A 13,720-nucleotide genomic window follows, 5' to 3' on the forward strand; every position below is an offset into this window, starting at 1 on the left:
GAATAAACATAGTGCTTAAGTATATAAGGAAAATTAGGCTGACAGTAAGGCTGTGTGTAGAAAGGCGCTCCAATTCAACAGGTGCTAAACTGAATTAATTCCAAATGACATTTACTGTTTTACAAACAAAGAGGCTTATTTTAAATCTACTGTTATGAGATGTAGTATAATCAAAGTACGCTGAAGTACAATCAAAGCTTGTCCATTAAGCTGAAAGTACGCCAAGATTTAACTTTGCATCCTTTGGCTCTACAACCGCGTGGGCATGCGAAATCATCTGCCATACAGAACCCACCCTAACTACCATTTAACTGTATTAACACCACATCAATAGAAAAATATTTCAAGACAAATTTAAAACATACACATTTAACTTTATTTCACCGTCATTTAAAGCTTGATTTTATAAAACATAAAGACATTTTTAAGAGTTCTGTATCACAGGAATTTAACCAATAGAGATATCCATAAATTCTTGGGTTCAAGTTATATAAATTAAAATCAAATAATTGGAAATTTTTTTAATATGGAAACTATACAAATGAAATAAATGGCAAAAGGACCTAATAGGAGCAATATTTCATTATCTATGGATAATAACAGTTACTTTCAGGATCTAAACAAAGCTTCTGAATACTCAGACTTCTTTTGCTGTATTTTATTTTTAAATTCTCCCTCCCCATATTCTGAGTCAAGTTACTTGACCAAAAAGTCTGGTTGAGGAAGGCATTTAGCTTTATAGCAAAAGTGTTTCCATCTACAGTTACCAGTTTCAAAGGAATTGACATTACAATGCTGATGTAATCTCCTGCTTCCCCTCTGAACAGCATGCAATAAATAATGTCAACCCAATGGAAAGTCAAACAGGTACCAAAAAAATGGAACAACTATGCATAGCTCAGTAAAGTATGTCAAGTTTTCCCCATCTAGAAATTAACCAATGAAATAAAACATATCAACTATAGTTGACTTGTCTTCAGGAAAACCACATTTGAGAATTACATTATTGTCCTGACCTCATTCAGTCATTGACAGGAATTTTGTAGGCCACCATGCTATTTACTTTGTGGATTGTAGTAGTAAATGAACGAAGCCGGACTTCCTCAGAGTTGGTAATGAACTGTGGTCCTGACTCCTCCCATTTCTCAGGTACAACCAAATCTTTGTCTGTATAAATCAGTAGATCAAATGAACCTAAAACGGGGATAAGATCGTTAAAGTACATTACTTTTTCAAAAGTAAAACTGCTCTCCGTGTCTCTCTCACGTTTTCATCCACCTATAGTGTTAGAAAACATAGTTTAGCCTGGTCTCCAATCACTAGTTAATTGTTTTTCCTCAATGGAAATTTATTTTAGTACAGAAAATACTGCACTCCGTCTACAATATTTTATGAAAATTTCAAGGTTTTTTTTTCTTTGATGAGAAAACCTTTAAAAATTCGCAAAGTGTGTAATCACATGGGATAAGCATGAATAAGCCGCAGGAAAGCTAACATCTTGGTTCTGCGACTGCTGCGTCCTAGTGCCCAGAACAGTGTCTGACATACAGTAGGTATTCAGGAACCATCTGATGAATGAAGCGGTAACTAAGAGAAGCAAGACACAATCAGAGCCATAGTCTTAATTACAGACATAAAAATGTGTAGAAAATAAAAACAGTGAAAGGAATTACATCAAAAGATTCAAGAAGGAGTACTGTGGAATACTTTCATTCCTTTCCTTTTCAGCATTTCCAAATTTTCTAGAATGCATATAACATTACTTTTGCTTTATAATGCTTTTTTCCTCATTTATATTACGTGATATTGGTAAGAAAAAATTTAATAGAGGGGTAAGTCTTAAAGCAGTAGCTTAGTCTTTTCCCCAACAAATTTAAGCAAACGTGAAGTTATACGGTACTTACAAGAAACTTCCAGCAGTGGCAGGAATGTCACTGTAGCTGTGATCTGTCTGATCACTGAACGGATTTCATCTTGGATAGCTTTCTGAGACTTTTCTCTGGGTGTACTATCAAAGAAACCAAATCAATTAATTCATTTTAAGTTTTAACAAGTTATTTAAAAAACTGGCAAGATTATTTATCTGAGTAAAGCCTTCCAAAATCAAACAAGTAATACATTACAAGAATTTTTTAAAAAATGAGTCTAAGTATATCCTTAGGACCTATACTCTAATAGGCACCATACACATCTTTATTATTTCATCTATCCTTCCAATCATCTTTTGGGGTTGGTCTTAGTATAAGGTCATTCAGTATCACACGATTAGAAAATATGTCAAGTGCTTCAAGTTAGGAAAATGTCAGCACTTCTTAAAAATAACAAAGGGTATCTAAAACATTTAATCGGTATAATCATTTTGTCATTTTTAGTAATGCCTGAGTGTCTAATTCTCTATTGCCTCAAATAAGATATTAAATTTTAAGTTGAATTATTTTTATAAGCTAAAAATGTCCTAAAATAGACCAAAGGCCTCAGAAGCAAACTGTATTTCATTATGAGAAATGGTTCTGAGTTTACAGGTAAGCAGGCCTAGGCCAATGCTAGACGTTAGCTTATGACGATAGACATTTCCCATCCAGGAGGCCTGGAAACTTCAGAGTTTATGAAGTGTCTCAGGAAGTTTGTGGCATTAAATGAAGAAGAGTAGAGCTGCACCTTCAGCTGGGAGAGTCTAGGATAACCCCTTATGGTTAAAAGTACCTTTAAACAATTCATTAAATGGCCCATCTAGCACATCATGTGTAGTTTTGCATATACCACCATAAATACTGAAGTGTGAAAGTCACCAATTTAGACTAAAGGCAATTATGTTGAAAGTACACTCTCTATACAAATCATTGATATGCTAAAGTGAGCAAAATTCTTTTCCACAAGAGATTGAGGATCAAATTAAACATATCTTAGAAACAAACTATACCTTAATATGACACTAATTCAATATAATCAGAACACATTTAGTAAAGAAAACAAGTTTTGGAAAAAATATATGAAAGTGGAAATAATTTAATTCATACTTACCTGTCATCTTTTGCAGTCTTGTCACACTCAATATCAAACTGCCATCTTTCAAGGACCTCCCCACTTTCAATATTTGAGATGACTACCACCAGCTTCTGAACTGAACACTTGTATAACCAATCTGCAATACACAACAAGGTGTCTTTGTTGGCCCACTGCATTACAAAGCCACTTACTTCTCAGGTCCCACCTCCTATCCTCAGCAAATTCTTACCACTGGTACTTTGGAACTCTTTCAACCTGCACAGAAAAACCGCCCCATCACTAGCTCCTGTTTTCAAATTCTCCGTATTTGTACCAGCTATAGGAGCAGGTGCTGAGCAGAGTACTAACGTGGTACTTTCATCTTGATCCAAGGTAAGAGTGCAGGAGATGGGCATCAACCTCATCACGGCACTGAGACAGGTGAAATGATAATTACATACTCAGAAAGGAAGAGCATCTGACCAGAGAACTGAAAGAAGGCCAATACAGCTGCAGTTAAGAAAGAGAATGAACAAGGAAGTCTGGCAAGATGAATAGGGGCCAGACTATGCAAGGCCACGTGGGCCAAATTAAAGAAATTATACTTCAAAAACCAGGGAAGTCATTACTGTGTTTAAAGCAGGGTGTGATGTAATTAGACTTGTACTTCCAAACCATCAAGTCTGGCTGTGATGCAGAAAGCGGACTGGAGGTAAAGGGGATCTAAGAACACCAGTTAATTAGTAATTCAAGCAAGAGGTAATGAAGGCTTGTTGGAGGATAAACTGGTAGAGATGGAGGAGTAGACACATTCAAGAGATTGATGTTGTTAAGATTTACTGGATTAGCTAGGAGAGTAAGGAAGAGGAATGATTTGGGGATAGCTCCCAAGTTTCTGGCTTCTATCACTAGTTGGATGGTTGATCCACTCACTGTGAGCAAAGAGAAGTGAAATGGAGATGATCCTAAATTTAGCTTCTAAAATGCTGAGTTTGAAGTATCTCTGAGATAGCCACATGAAGATATCAAGAGAGCCACTCGGTATATGAGCTTAGAGTTGGGAAAGACTTGGGTTAGATATAAGTTTGTGAGTCAACTATACAAAGGTTGATAGTGAAGCCAGGAACATGTCAGAGATCATCTAGAGAGAGATTACAGTGAGAAGGCCTGCAATTGCGCCCTGGATTAATCTTGGAAATTGGGATAGTAGATTCAGCAACCAGCAGAGTTTGTTTTTAAAGAGGGTGAAAATAATTTAGTAATACTTAAGGCTTGTGGGCTACCTAGGTCTCTGCTGCATATTCTTTTTAAAACAACTCTTTAAAAATGTGAAAATATTCTTGCTGACCCCGGGCATATATCAACAACTTCTTATCAGTTTAGCTCTGAAAAGGAGATTAGGTGGTAACTTTTTTCTTTTAAAATTGGAGACATGAAACCAATGGGAATAATCCAAATTAAAACAAAGTCAAAAAGACAGGAGAAATAAGGTAAAGTCCCTAAGGAGGCTAGAGGGATGGGATTCAAAACACACTGAACAATCTGCCTCTAAGGAGAGCAATTCCTTCATTTTAACTAAAAAAAAGGGAGACGTTAAATAGGAAGGTCTAGATACATCTGAGGTGAAATGTCATCTGTGTGGTTTCCAAGGTGACAAACCAAAAAACTAGCTTAGGTAAGTCTTGCTTCTCCATCAAACTGAGATGAAGACAGAGCTCTATAGTTGCCTAGAGGTTTCCAGGCCAAAGAGTCTTGAGGACAGCCCTATAAATAACTATGGGTGATTTAGCCCTGAGGTTAATAAAAATACAATGAAGAAATTTTAAAAATGAAGCTACTTGAACGAAACAAAATATATACATGATTCATGAATTTAAAAACAAACAAAAAAAAACCTAAAAAAAAAAGATGACCACTGTAGTGTTTTTTGGAACTAGTATTTTGGAAGATCAAATGGGGAGAAGGGAGACACATTCTACAACACAGAAAAATTAGAAGTGAGAATCATTAAGTGCTGAGAAACACAAAAGAGAAACTAATAGGAATTCTAGAAGAAGGAAAAAGGAATAGATGGAGAACACATATTGATCCAACAATCCAGTAACTTCCTGAGCTAAAGGAAAAAAAGGAGTGTTCAGAGAGAAAAAGCTGACTGACTCGCAGGCAGGATATTTAAAAAAGACAAATGGAAATAGGTGAAAAACAAGAAAACTCTACTGGGCTCTATTATTTAGTAGTTCTTTTTTTTTGAAGTTTAGTTCCCAGGTTGAATCCAATTTTATTTTCCCTGATTTTAATAAGGACAACTTTCGACTCCAAGCAGCTACAGAATATGTATCACATTAAAAATGCATAGTGGATTTTCCTCAGATCATGAACACCATCACGATTACGTAAAATTCCAACTTGTTCCGTTTGGCCACAGGAATTGCAAAAGTCATTTCACAGGGAGTCCATGGAGACTATTTTGTTAAGCCATATCAGATTCCTAACATCAAAATATTCAGTCCACTCAAAATGTGGTGGCGGAAGGGTGGGATTTCAATTTACATTATTTGCTTCCTCCCAGTGGAGTCACTATATTTGAGATGGTTGTGTGTCTTACACCTCTATGTACGGAGCTGACAAATGACCACCAAGAGGCCAAAAATGTGGATCCTAGAAGGCCTGCAAAACTTAAAACTGCTGCCAACAACTGCATACCTTTTAGTTGATCCACTACATTATTTAGGTATTTTATGAGCTCGGGATCAGTAGTTACAAGCAGGGTGAGTCCATATTTCTGCACTCGAGTAAAGGTTTCAGATGGATATATGCCACGCTGATATAAAATGCTGTTGATGCCAAATGCTGAAAACAAAAAAAAATGTTAAAGTTGTTATCACTTCATACTTCCGGAAAATAAAACATATTTAGTCATAGCTTTGGTTTCATTAACGGTATATCTCCAAATGCCGACACACACGTGTTTGTGCGTGTCTTGCTGAAAGCAGAGTAGGTACAAAATTTCATGAAAATTTATTAAGATCTTGCTTCTAAGTAAAAGAGAGAAAGCAATGCCTGCATTTTGTGGCAATAAAAGAAAAATTACAAACTGCATTAATCTACCACTGCCGAATTTCAGCTCATTGTAATCCAAGTCCAAATTCAGATTCTGTGGTTAGAGGATGTCAAAAGAGGCTCTGGCGTGCGCGTTAGCCACTGACTGACTGGTCCAATGCCCCAGGCAAACCTCTCCCTCTCTTTTTCCTCATTTCTCCTTTCAAGTCCAGCCAGGTTCTAGCAGAAGGTGGGACCGGCCAGGTCCATCACCGCCAACCCGTGAATCACCTACACGGGCGTCGCATTACCCCTAAGTCGCTGGGGGCGGGGGAGGGGGCGGTGGGGGATCTGCACTTTATTTTTTTTTTAAGATTTTATTTTTTCCTTTTTTCTCCCCAAAGCCCCCCCGGTACATAGTTGTATATTCTTCGTTGTGGGTCCTTCTAGCTGTGGCAGGGGATCTGCACTTTAAAGAACGTCCCAGGGGAAGAGGCCACACCGCGGGGAGGCGGGCCTCCGCAGCTCCCAGGCCTCCGCCGCCGCCATTAGCAATGCGCCCAGTGGAGACGCCTGCACCCGCCTCTTCCCAGCCTCCCCCCGCCGGACACGCGGCCGGGACACGGGGCGCTTGAACTCGAGGCAGCCCCTGTCCCCCGGCTTCCCCGCCTCGGAGCCGAGCAGCAGGCCGACCGGACGGCCTGGGTTCAGGCCTCCCCGCCCCCGGCCTCCGCGAGGACTTACAGAAGAACTCGGCTACGATTTCGGCGCTCCCGCGCAGGGTGATGCCCTGCTCCCGGGCGAGCTGCAACGCCATGGCAGGCCGCAGACGGAGGCGCGCGCCCACCCGGCGGAAAGCTGCAGCAGGGGCGCCCGCAGCAGTTGCCCGCCACTCGTTTCAAAAGTAACGACGCAGCACGCCGTCGGGCCCTCCGCGCAGGCGCGACCAGCCGCTAAGCCCCGCCCCACGCGGCCGGGCCTTGCGAGTCCTCTCCGCCCTCGCCAGAGCCCGCTGGGGCGCGCAGGCGCAGTGGGTAAGCGTGGGCGCGCCGTTCGGGTTGTCCTGCTCTGGTGGGTGGTTGTCGGGTGCTTCTTGTTGTGATCAACTAGATAAGAGTCGAGGGGGAAAGATGGCAGATCTGGTTTTATTGGCAGCTCCCTAGTCCTGCAGTCTGAGCGACCAAGGAGCACAATTTCTGAGTTGCGAAGATTTTCAGAATGATATGAACTGTCCCCTGGCAGCGTGTTGCGTGGCCCCGGTGATCCCTAGCGGACGGTCGAAACTTTGGCTGGATCCTTCAGGGGTTCGTTAAGCAGCGGCGTGCAGCCGAGCCACGACTTTAGAGGGCTTGATGCTGTGGGAGCGCGGCCTTTCCTGAGAAACTGGGTTAGGAGTTAAAGGGTCAAACCGCATTCGTTTTTCTCCCTTGTCTACCTCCATCCTGGGCTTTGCTTACCTGCACCCCAAGCCCCCTGCAGGGCCGATTTGGGGCGGCTGGCGGTCCAGCTTGCTCTCTGTCCACCCCGCCCATCCGTGGGTAGCTGGTCAGGAGTAAGGTCACCCCACCAAAAAGGCCCATCGACACTAAACTTTTCAGTGAATTTTGACTCACAAATTCCATAACTTTTCATGTTAGGATGAAACGTATCAAAGAGATAGTGCACAATTAATATTCATGCCAGTTGTGAAATAATTTTATCCTTAAAGCAGCTAGATAAATTATTTGTAAAATGAAGTCTGGAAATCTTTACCAGACGTACTGTGTTATTTAATTATATGAGAAATGCCTGAGTGTATTAGTTTTCTATTGCTGCATAACAAATTGCCACAAATTAGTGGTTTAGACAACACCGTTTGTTTTCCCAGGAGTCTGGGCATGGCCTAGCTGAGTGCTCTGGTCAGAGTCTCACAAGGTTGAAATAAAGGCATCTGCAAGTGGCGTCTCATCCGAGATCTGGCGTCCTCTTCAAAGCCCCTTGGTGGTTGGCAGGATTAACGTCCTTGTGGTTCTTGGATTGAGGTCCTGTTTGTCTCGCTAGCTGTTGGCCAGGGGCTGGTTTGTGCCTTTGCCAGGTGGCCCTTGCATAGGCCTTCTCACGCTTCTAGTCTCTCTGACCTCAGCGAGGTCTCTTTGAAGGACTCACTGGATTAGGTCAGTCGCAGTGAGATATTTTCTGCCTGAACCTAATCCCAGGAAGTGATATCCCCTCGTGTTCACGGGCTCTGGCGACACTCAAGGGAAAGGAATTGTGTAGGATGTGCTTGCTCCCTAGATACTGTGAATTTTGGAGGCCATCTTAGAATTCTGCCTATCACAGTGTCATATATCAGATTTTGTTCAGTTTGAAGATTTAAACATAGGTTTAATAGGTAATAACCTGACTTGACCCAAGAAGATATTTTCCTTACATCCTTTAGCCTCTGTGGTACTTGTGTGTGTCTGTGTGTTTAAATCACCATCTTTTCGCTCCTTCTGCTGTTAACTTGGGTTACAGCATCATGCTAGTCAAGCATGATGCCACCTTGATCTATGTAAAAGTTGTCTCTCTTTCCAAGCGACTTCATGTTAATAGTCAGCAATTCAGGAAAGACTTCCTTGGGTTTGAAGTAATATTGTTTGTAAGTTACCCAAAGATGCAAATAGTTGTTAGTATAATTTTGGAGAATCTGGATTTAAAAGCCTAGCAAAATATATTTTTGCATGTATAGAGGAAGTGTTTATTAAATACTTCCTTTGTGCTCTATGAGGAGATAGAAATAATTAAGCCTTAGAAGGTGTGGTCTGTGCTTTTTGAGGAGTTTGTAATCTAGTTTTGTTTAAATATGCAGACTTGAGGGAAAAAAAGAAAAATTGAAGGCTCACAAATTTGACTCATCTGCCTTGTGCCTCCCTCGGCAGCCCCCTTTCCAATTACTTTCCTAATCTGCCTGCTCCTTTAGTAACTCTCCCAGCACATGGTTTTTCATAATGTGCTTTCCTCTGCCTAGAAAGTCATTTTATCTGTTCAAATTTCGAATTATGTTTATATTCTTTTTTTAACTTAAATGTTACTACATTAAAAAAGTTTTTCTTTGACCCTCTCAGACTCTAAGATCTTGCTCTTATGCATTTTCATAGCATCTTATAGCATGTTTCAGGGCATTGCTTTCATTACTACAGTGAAAAGAATTACATGGTTAGGATTCTATAATGATTTGTGAATTATCTTCCCTGTTTTGGGGGAGGATTCATGATGATGGTTAGTGGTTGGTGCTCCACAAATATCTGTTGAATGAATGAGCGTTTGAATAGTCGCCTAGGAAAATATCACAGAAGAACCTAGACCATTTTCCAAATTGGGCAGCAGTTCAGATGGATGAGGTGAGGCCACCTTGAGGAAGCTCTCAATACCCGTCTGAGTGGGTTGAACTGGAGGTACCAGAGATTTCTAGGTTCTTAGGATCGAAATAATTAAAGGGACGTTTTTTTCAAGTGTAATTTCGGTAATGCTTGTAGAATGGATTGTCTACAGAACAGTCTAGAGTGGTAGTCCTCAACCTGAGAATGTGAAAGAATCACTTGGGTATTTTGCTAAGAATATGTTTTCCTGCTTCTGTTCCCCCTTCCCCAAGTCTGATTCAGTCCAGTACCATAGCTGCTAGCCACGGGTGGCTGCTTCAGCGTTTGAAATGTGCTGGTCCCAACTGAGATATGCTACAATTATGAAATACCAGATTTCAGAGACTCAGTATAAAAAAAAAAGAATGTAAAATATCACATTGATATCTTTTTAAATTAATTATATATTGAAATGATATTTTACAGGCATTGGATTAAATGAAGTATATTATTAAAGTAATTTTGCTTGTTTCTTTTTAGTTTTTAATCTGACTACAAGAACATTTAAAATTACTTATGTGACTTGTGTTATGTTTCTATTGGACAGAGCTGGTCTACTTTAAGGGGTCTAGGAGATGACATGTTTAAACCAGCATCCTAAATGATTCTGATGCAAGTTCTTAAATCACTCTTTGAAAAGCAGTAGGCTATGATGGATATTTTAGCAATGCAGGCCTTGGTTGAGATCCTGGACTTGATGAATGCAAGAGAGTTTGAATAAGAAGGTACATATCAGAGCAAGACATTTTGAAACAAGAATTGAGGTGATGACTTACTTGGAGGAAGAATGAAATGGTGGTACAGATAAATATGAGATGGCAAGCTTACAATACAGGATAGTGTTGGTCAAATCTACGAGATGTTGGAAAGAGCAGCCCAAACTCTGAGCTTGTTCTGTTTTTTATGTATTATGATAACACTTAAGATGCTACGGAGAGGTTCAAGATGACAGTGTAGGAAGACCTTAAACTCCCCTCCTACTACAGACACAACAAATTCACAGCTACATATGGAGTAATTTTTCTCTGAAAAGGACCTGAGAACTGGATGAACAGCACCTCTGCAACAAAGATAAAAGAGATGCATCAAGAAGGGTAGGAGAGGCAGAGACTTGGTCTCCCCCTGGACCCCACCCCAGTGTGATGTCCCACAGTCAGGAAGAGATCCCCAAATATGGAACTTTCCCTTAGGAGTGAAGGGGCTGTGCCACACATCAAGCACCCTGACCGTTGGGTCTGGCACCAGAAAGACAAACCTCCAAGATGTCTGGTTTTGAAAATCAACAGGAATTAAGTCCAGGGGAAATGCAGAACTGTAGGAAATGGAGAATCTGCTCTTAAAGGGCTTGTAGAAATCCATTTGCCCTGAGATCCAGCACGTTTGAAAAGTGCCTAGAGCATAAGTGAGGGAGACCCACTTACTAATCCTAATGCGGCCGATGGAGAGGCAGGCACTCTCTCAGTGAATCTCTCTGGGGACAGAAACAATGGTTGGATGCCATTTTTGCAATCTCATTCTAACGTGGTCATGACAGAACTAGTGGGTACCACTTTTGGTGTCCTCCCTTAAACCTGCTAACACCAGTGGGCATACTTTGCACCTTGCCCACTCCACACAGCAGCTGTGCCACAACAGGACAGGTGAGCACCCTGCACCCTGCCCTCCCTGTGCAGCAGCCACACTGTCTGAGCCAAGCAAGTACTAAACCCCACCCACCCCATGCAGCAACTACATTGCAACCGAGCCAGACAAGCATACCACGCCTCTATCTCCCTGTATAGCACCTGCGCTGTAACCAGGCCGGGTGAGAACCCCATGCACAGCCCACCCCATGCAGCAGCAGAGCTACAACTGGGCTGCATGAACGCCCTGAGCCCTGCTGACCCTGTGCTGCAGCCACACCACAACTGCACTGGGCAAACATGTCACCACAGCTGGCAGGGGCAAGCAGTCCATGTGAAGGATGCCCCTTGAGCACCTGGTCTGGAGACCAGGGGAGATTGCACTTCTGGGCCCCATGGATCATCATCACCACTGCAGAAATTCACAAGATCACCCCTTCAAGACTGAGAGAGGTAGCTGTTTCCTATAATAGATGCAGACAAACACAGAGAGTCAGGCAAAATTTAGAGACTGAGAAATATGTTCCAAATCAAAGAGCAAGGCAAATTCCCAGAAAAAGACCTTAAGGAAATGAAGATAAGCAACCTACCTGATAAAGAATTCAAAATAATGGTCATAAAGGTTGTCACTGACCTCAGGAGAAGAATGGATGAACACAGTGAGAACTTCAACAAAGAGAGAAAATATAAGAAAGTATCAATCAAAAGTTAAAATTGAACTGAAAAATGTACGAGGGGTTTAATAGCAGAATGGATGAAGTAGAAGCGTGAATTAGTGAGCTGGAAGACAAAGCAATGAATCTCACCCAAACACCGCAGCAAAATGAAAAAAAAATTTTTTTACAGGAGGGTACTTTAAGGGACCTCTGGGAAAGCATCAAGCAGAATAACATTCACATTATAGGGGTCCCAGAAAGAGGAGAGAGAGAGAGAAAGGATCAGAAAAAGTATTTGAAGAAATAATGGCTAAAAACATCCCTAATATGAGACAGGAAACAATCATCCAGATCCAGGAAGTCCAGAGAGTTCCAAGTAAGGTGAAGTCAAAAAGAACCACACCAAGACACATTGTAATCAAAAAGGTAAAATTAATGATAAAGAGAGAATCTTAAGAGCAGTTGGAGAAAAACAATTTATCATGTACAAGGGAAACTTCATAAGGCTATAAACGGATTTTTCAGCAGGAACTTTACAGACCAGAAGGAAGTGGCATGACATATTCAAAGTGCTGAAATGAAAAAATTTCCAAGCAAGAATTCTCTACCCAGCAAGGTTATTATTCAGAATTAAAGGAGAGATTAGGAGTTTCCCAAATAAGCAAAAGCTAAAGGTGTTCATCGACACTAAAGCAGCCTTACAAGAAATGTTAAAGGGACTTCCCTAGGCTGAAAAGAAAAGACACTAATTAATAAGAAGAAAACATATGAAAGTAATAATCTCACTGGAAAAGGTAAGTTTTTAGTAAGGGTAGTGGATCAAGCACTTTTAAAGCAAGTATGAAAGTCAAAAGATAAAAGTAGTACAATTAACTAAAATTACAATAATTAGTTAATGGGTGCATAAAATAAAAAGATGTAAAATGTGCCATCAAAAATATAAAATGTAGAGGGGGGAGTAAAAATGTTAAGCTTTGGAATGTGTTCAAATTTAAGTTGCTATCAACTTAAAGGAGACTGTTATATACATAGGTTGCTGTATGTGCACCTCATGGTAACCGGAAAGAAAAAGCTTACAGTAAATACACTAAAGAAAATGAGAAAGGAATCTAAACATAACACCAAGGCACACCATCAAACCACAAAGGAAGAGAGAAAGAGAAGAAGAAAGGAACAGAGAGAACTACAAAAACAGCCAGAAAACAATTCACAAAATTGCAATAAGTACATACCTATCAATAATTACTTTAAATGTAAGTGGAGTAGCTTCACCAATCAAAAGACACAGAGTGGCTGAATGGATTAAAAAAATAAGACCCATCTATATACTGCCTACAAGAGGCTCACTTTAAAAGTAAGGACACACACAGACTGCATGTGAAGGGATGGATATTCCATGCAAATGGAAATGAAAAGAAAGCTGGTGTAGCTATATTCATATCAGACCAAAATAGACTTTAAAACAAAGACCGTGATAAAAGACAAAGAAAGGCACTGCATAATGATGAAGGGGTCAATCTAGCCAGAAGATATAACATTTATAAATATGTATATACACCTAACGTAAGAGCACCAAAATGTATAAAACAAATATTAACAGATCTAAAGGGAGAAGTGGACAGCAATACAATAATCATTGGAGACTTTAATACCTACTTATAGCAAGGGATAGGTCATCCCAATAGAAAAATCAATAAGGAAATATTGGCCTTAAATGACTCATTAAACCAGATGGACTTAATAGATATATATAGACTATTCCACCTCAAAACAGCAGAAGATACATTCTTTTCAAGTGCACATGGAACATTCTCCAGGATAGACCACCTTAGGCCACAAAACAAGTCTCAATAGATTTAAAAAGATTGAAATCGTATCAAGCGTCTTTTCTGACCACAATGGTGTGAAACTAGAGATCAAGTACAAGAAGAAAACTGGGAAAAAACCAAACGTGGAGACAAAACAACATGCTATTAAGTAACCAATGGGTGAACAAAGAAATCAAAGAGGAAATAAAAAAATGCCTTGAAACAAATGA

General features: G+C 40.4%; 1 protein-coding gene and 1 long non-coding RNA gene across 5 annotated transcripts in view; one reads left to right on the forward strand and one right to left on the reverse strand.

Moving 5' to 3' along the window:
- Positions 1 to 353: 353 nt before the first annotated feature.
- Positions 354 to 6,902, reverse strand: MAD2L1 (mitotic arrest deficient 2 like 1). The gene is made up of 5 exons (XM_014866484.3): positions 6,769 to 6,902; positions 5,689 to 5,835; positions 3,022 to 3,142; positions 1,905 to 2,008; positions 354 to 1,194 (listed from the first exon to the last, which is right to left on the reverse strand). Exons 1-5 carry the CDS (start codon positions 6,839 to 6,841, stop codon positions 1,022 to 1,024), a joined length of 618 nt encoding a protein of 205 aa, XP_014721970.1. The 5' UTR covers positions 6,842 to 6,902; the 3' UTR covers positions 354 to 1,021.
- Positions 6,903 to 6,919: 17 nt separating this feature from the next.
- LOC106847275 (uncharacterized) overlaps positions 6,920 to 13,720 on the forward strand; it is a 107,193-nt gene continuing 100,392 nt past the window's right edge. For 3 of the 4 annotated variants that reach the window (XR_011501871.1, XR_011501869.1, XR_011501870.1), the window contains exon 1: positions 6,929 to 7,058. This is a non-coding gene — a long non-coding RNA (uncharacterized lncRNA). Of the gene's footprint in view, positions 7,059 to 13,720 lie in introns of all 4 variants that reach the window. The other variant, XR_011501872.1, reaches the window with a different exon arrangement.

The sequence above is a fragment of the Equus asinus genome, chromosome 3 (assembly GCF_041296235.1).
Source record: "Equus asinus isolate D_3611 breed Donkey chromosome 3, EquAss-T2T_v2, whole genome shotgun sequence".
NCBI lineage: Eukaryota > Metazoa > Chordata > Mammalia > Perissodactyla > Equidae > Equus > Equus asinus.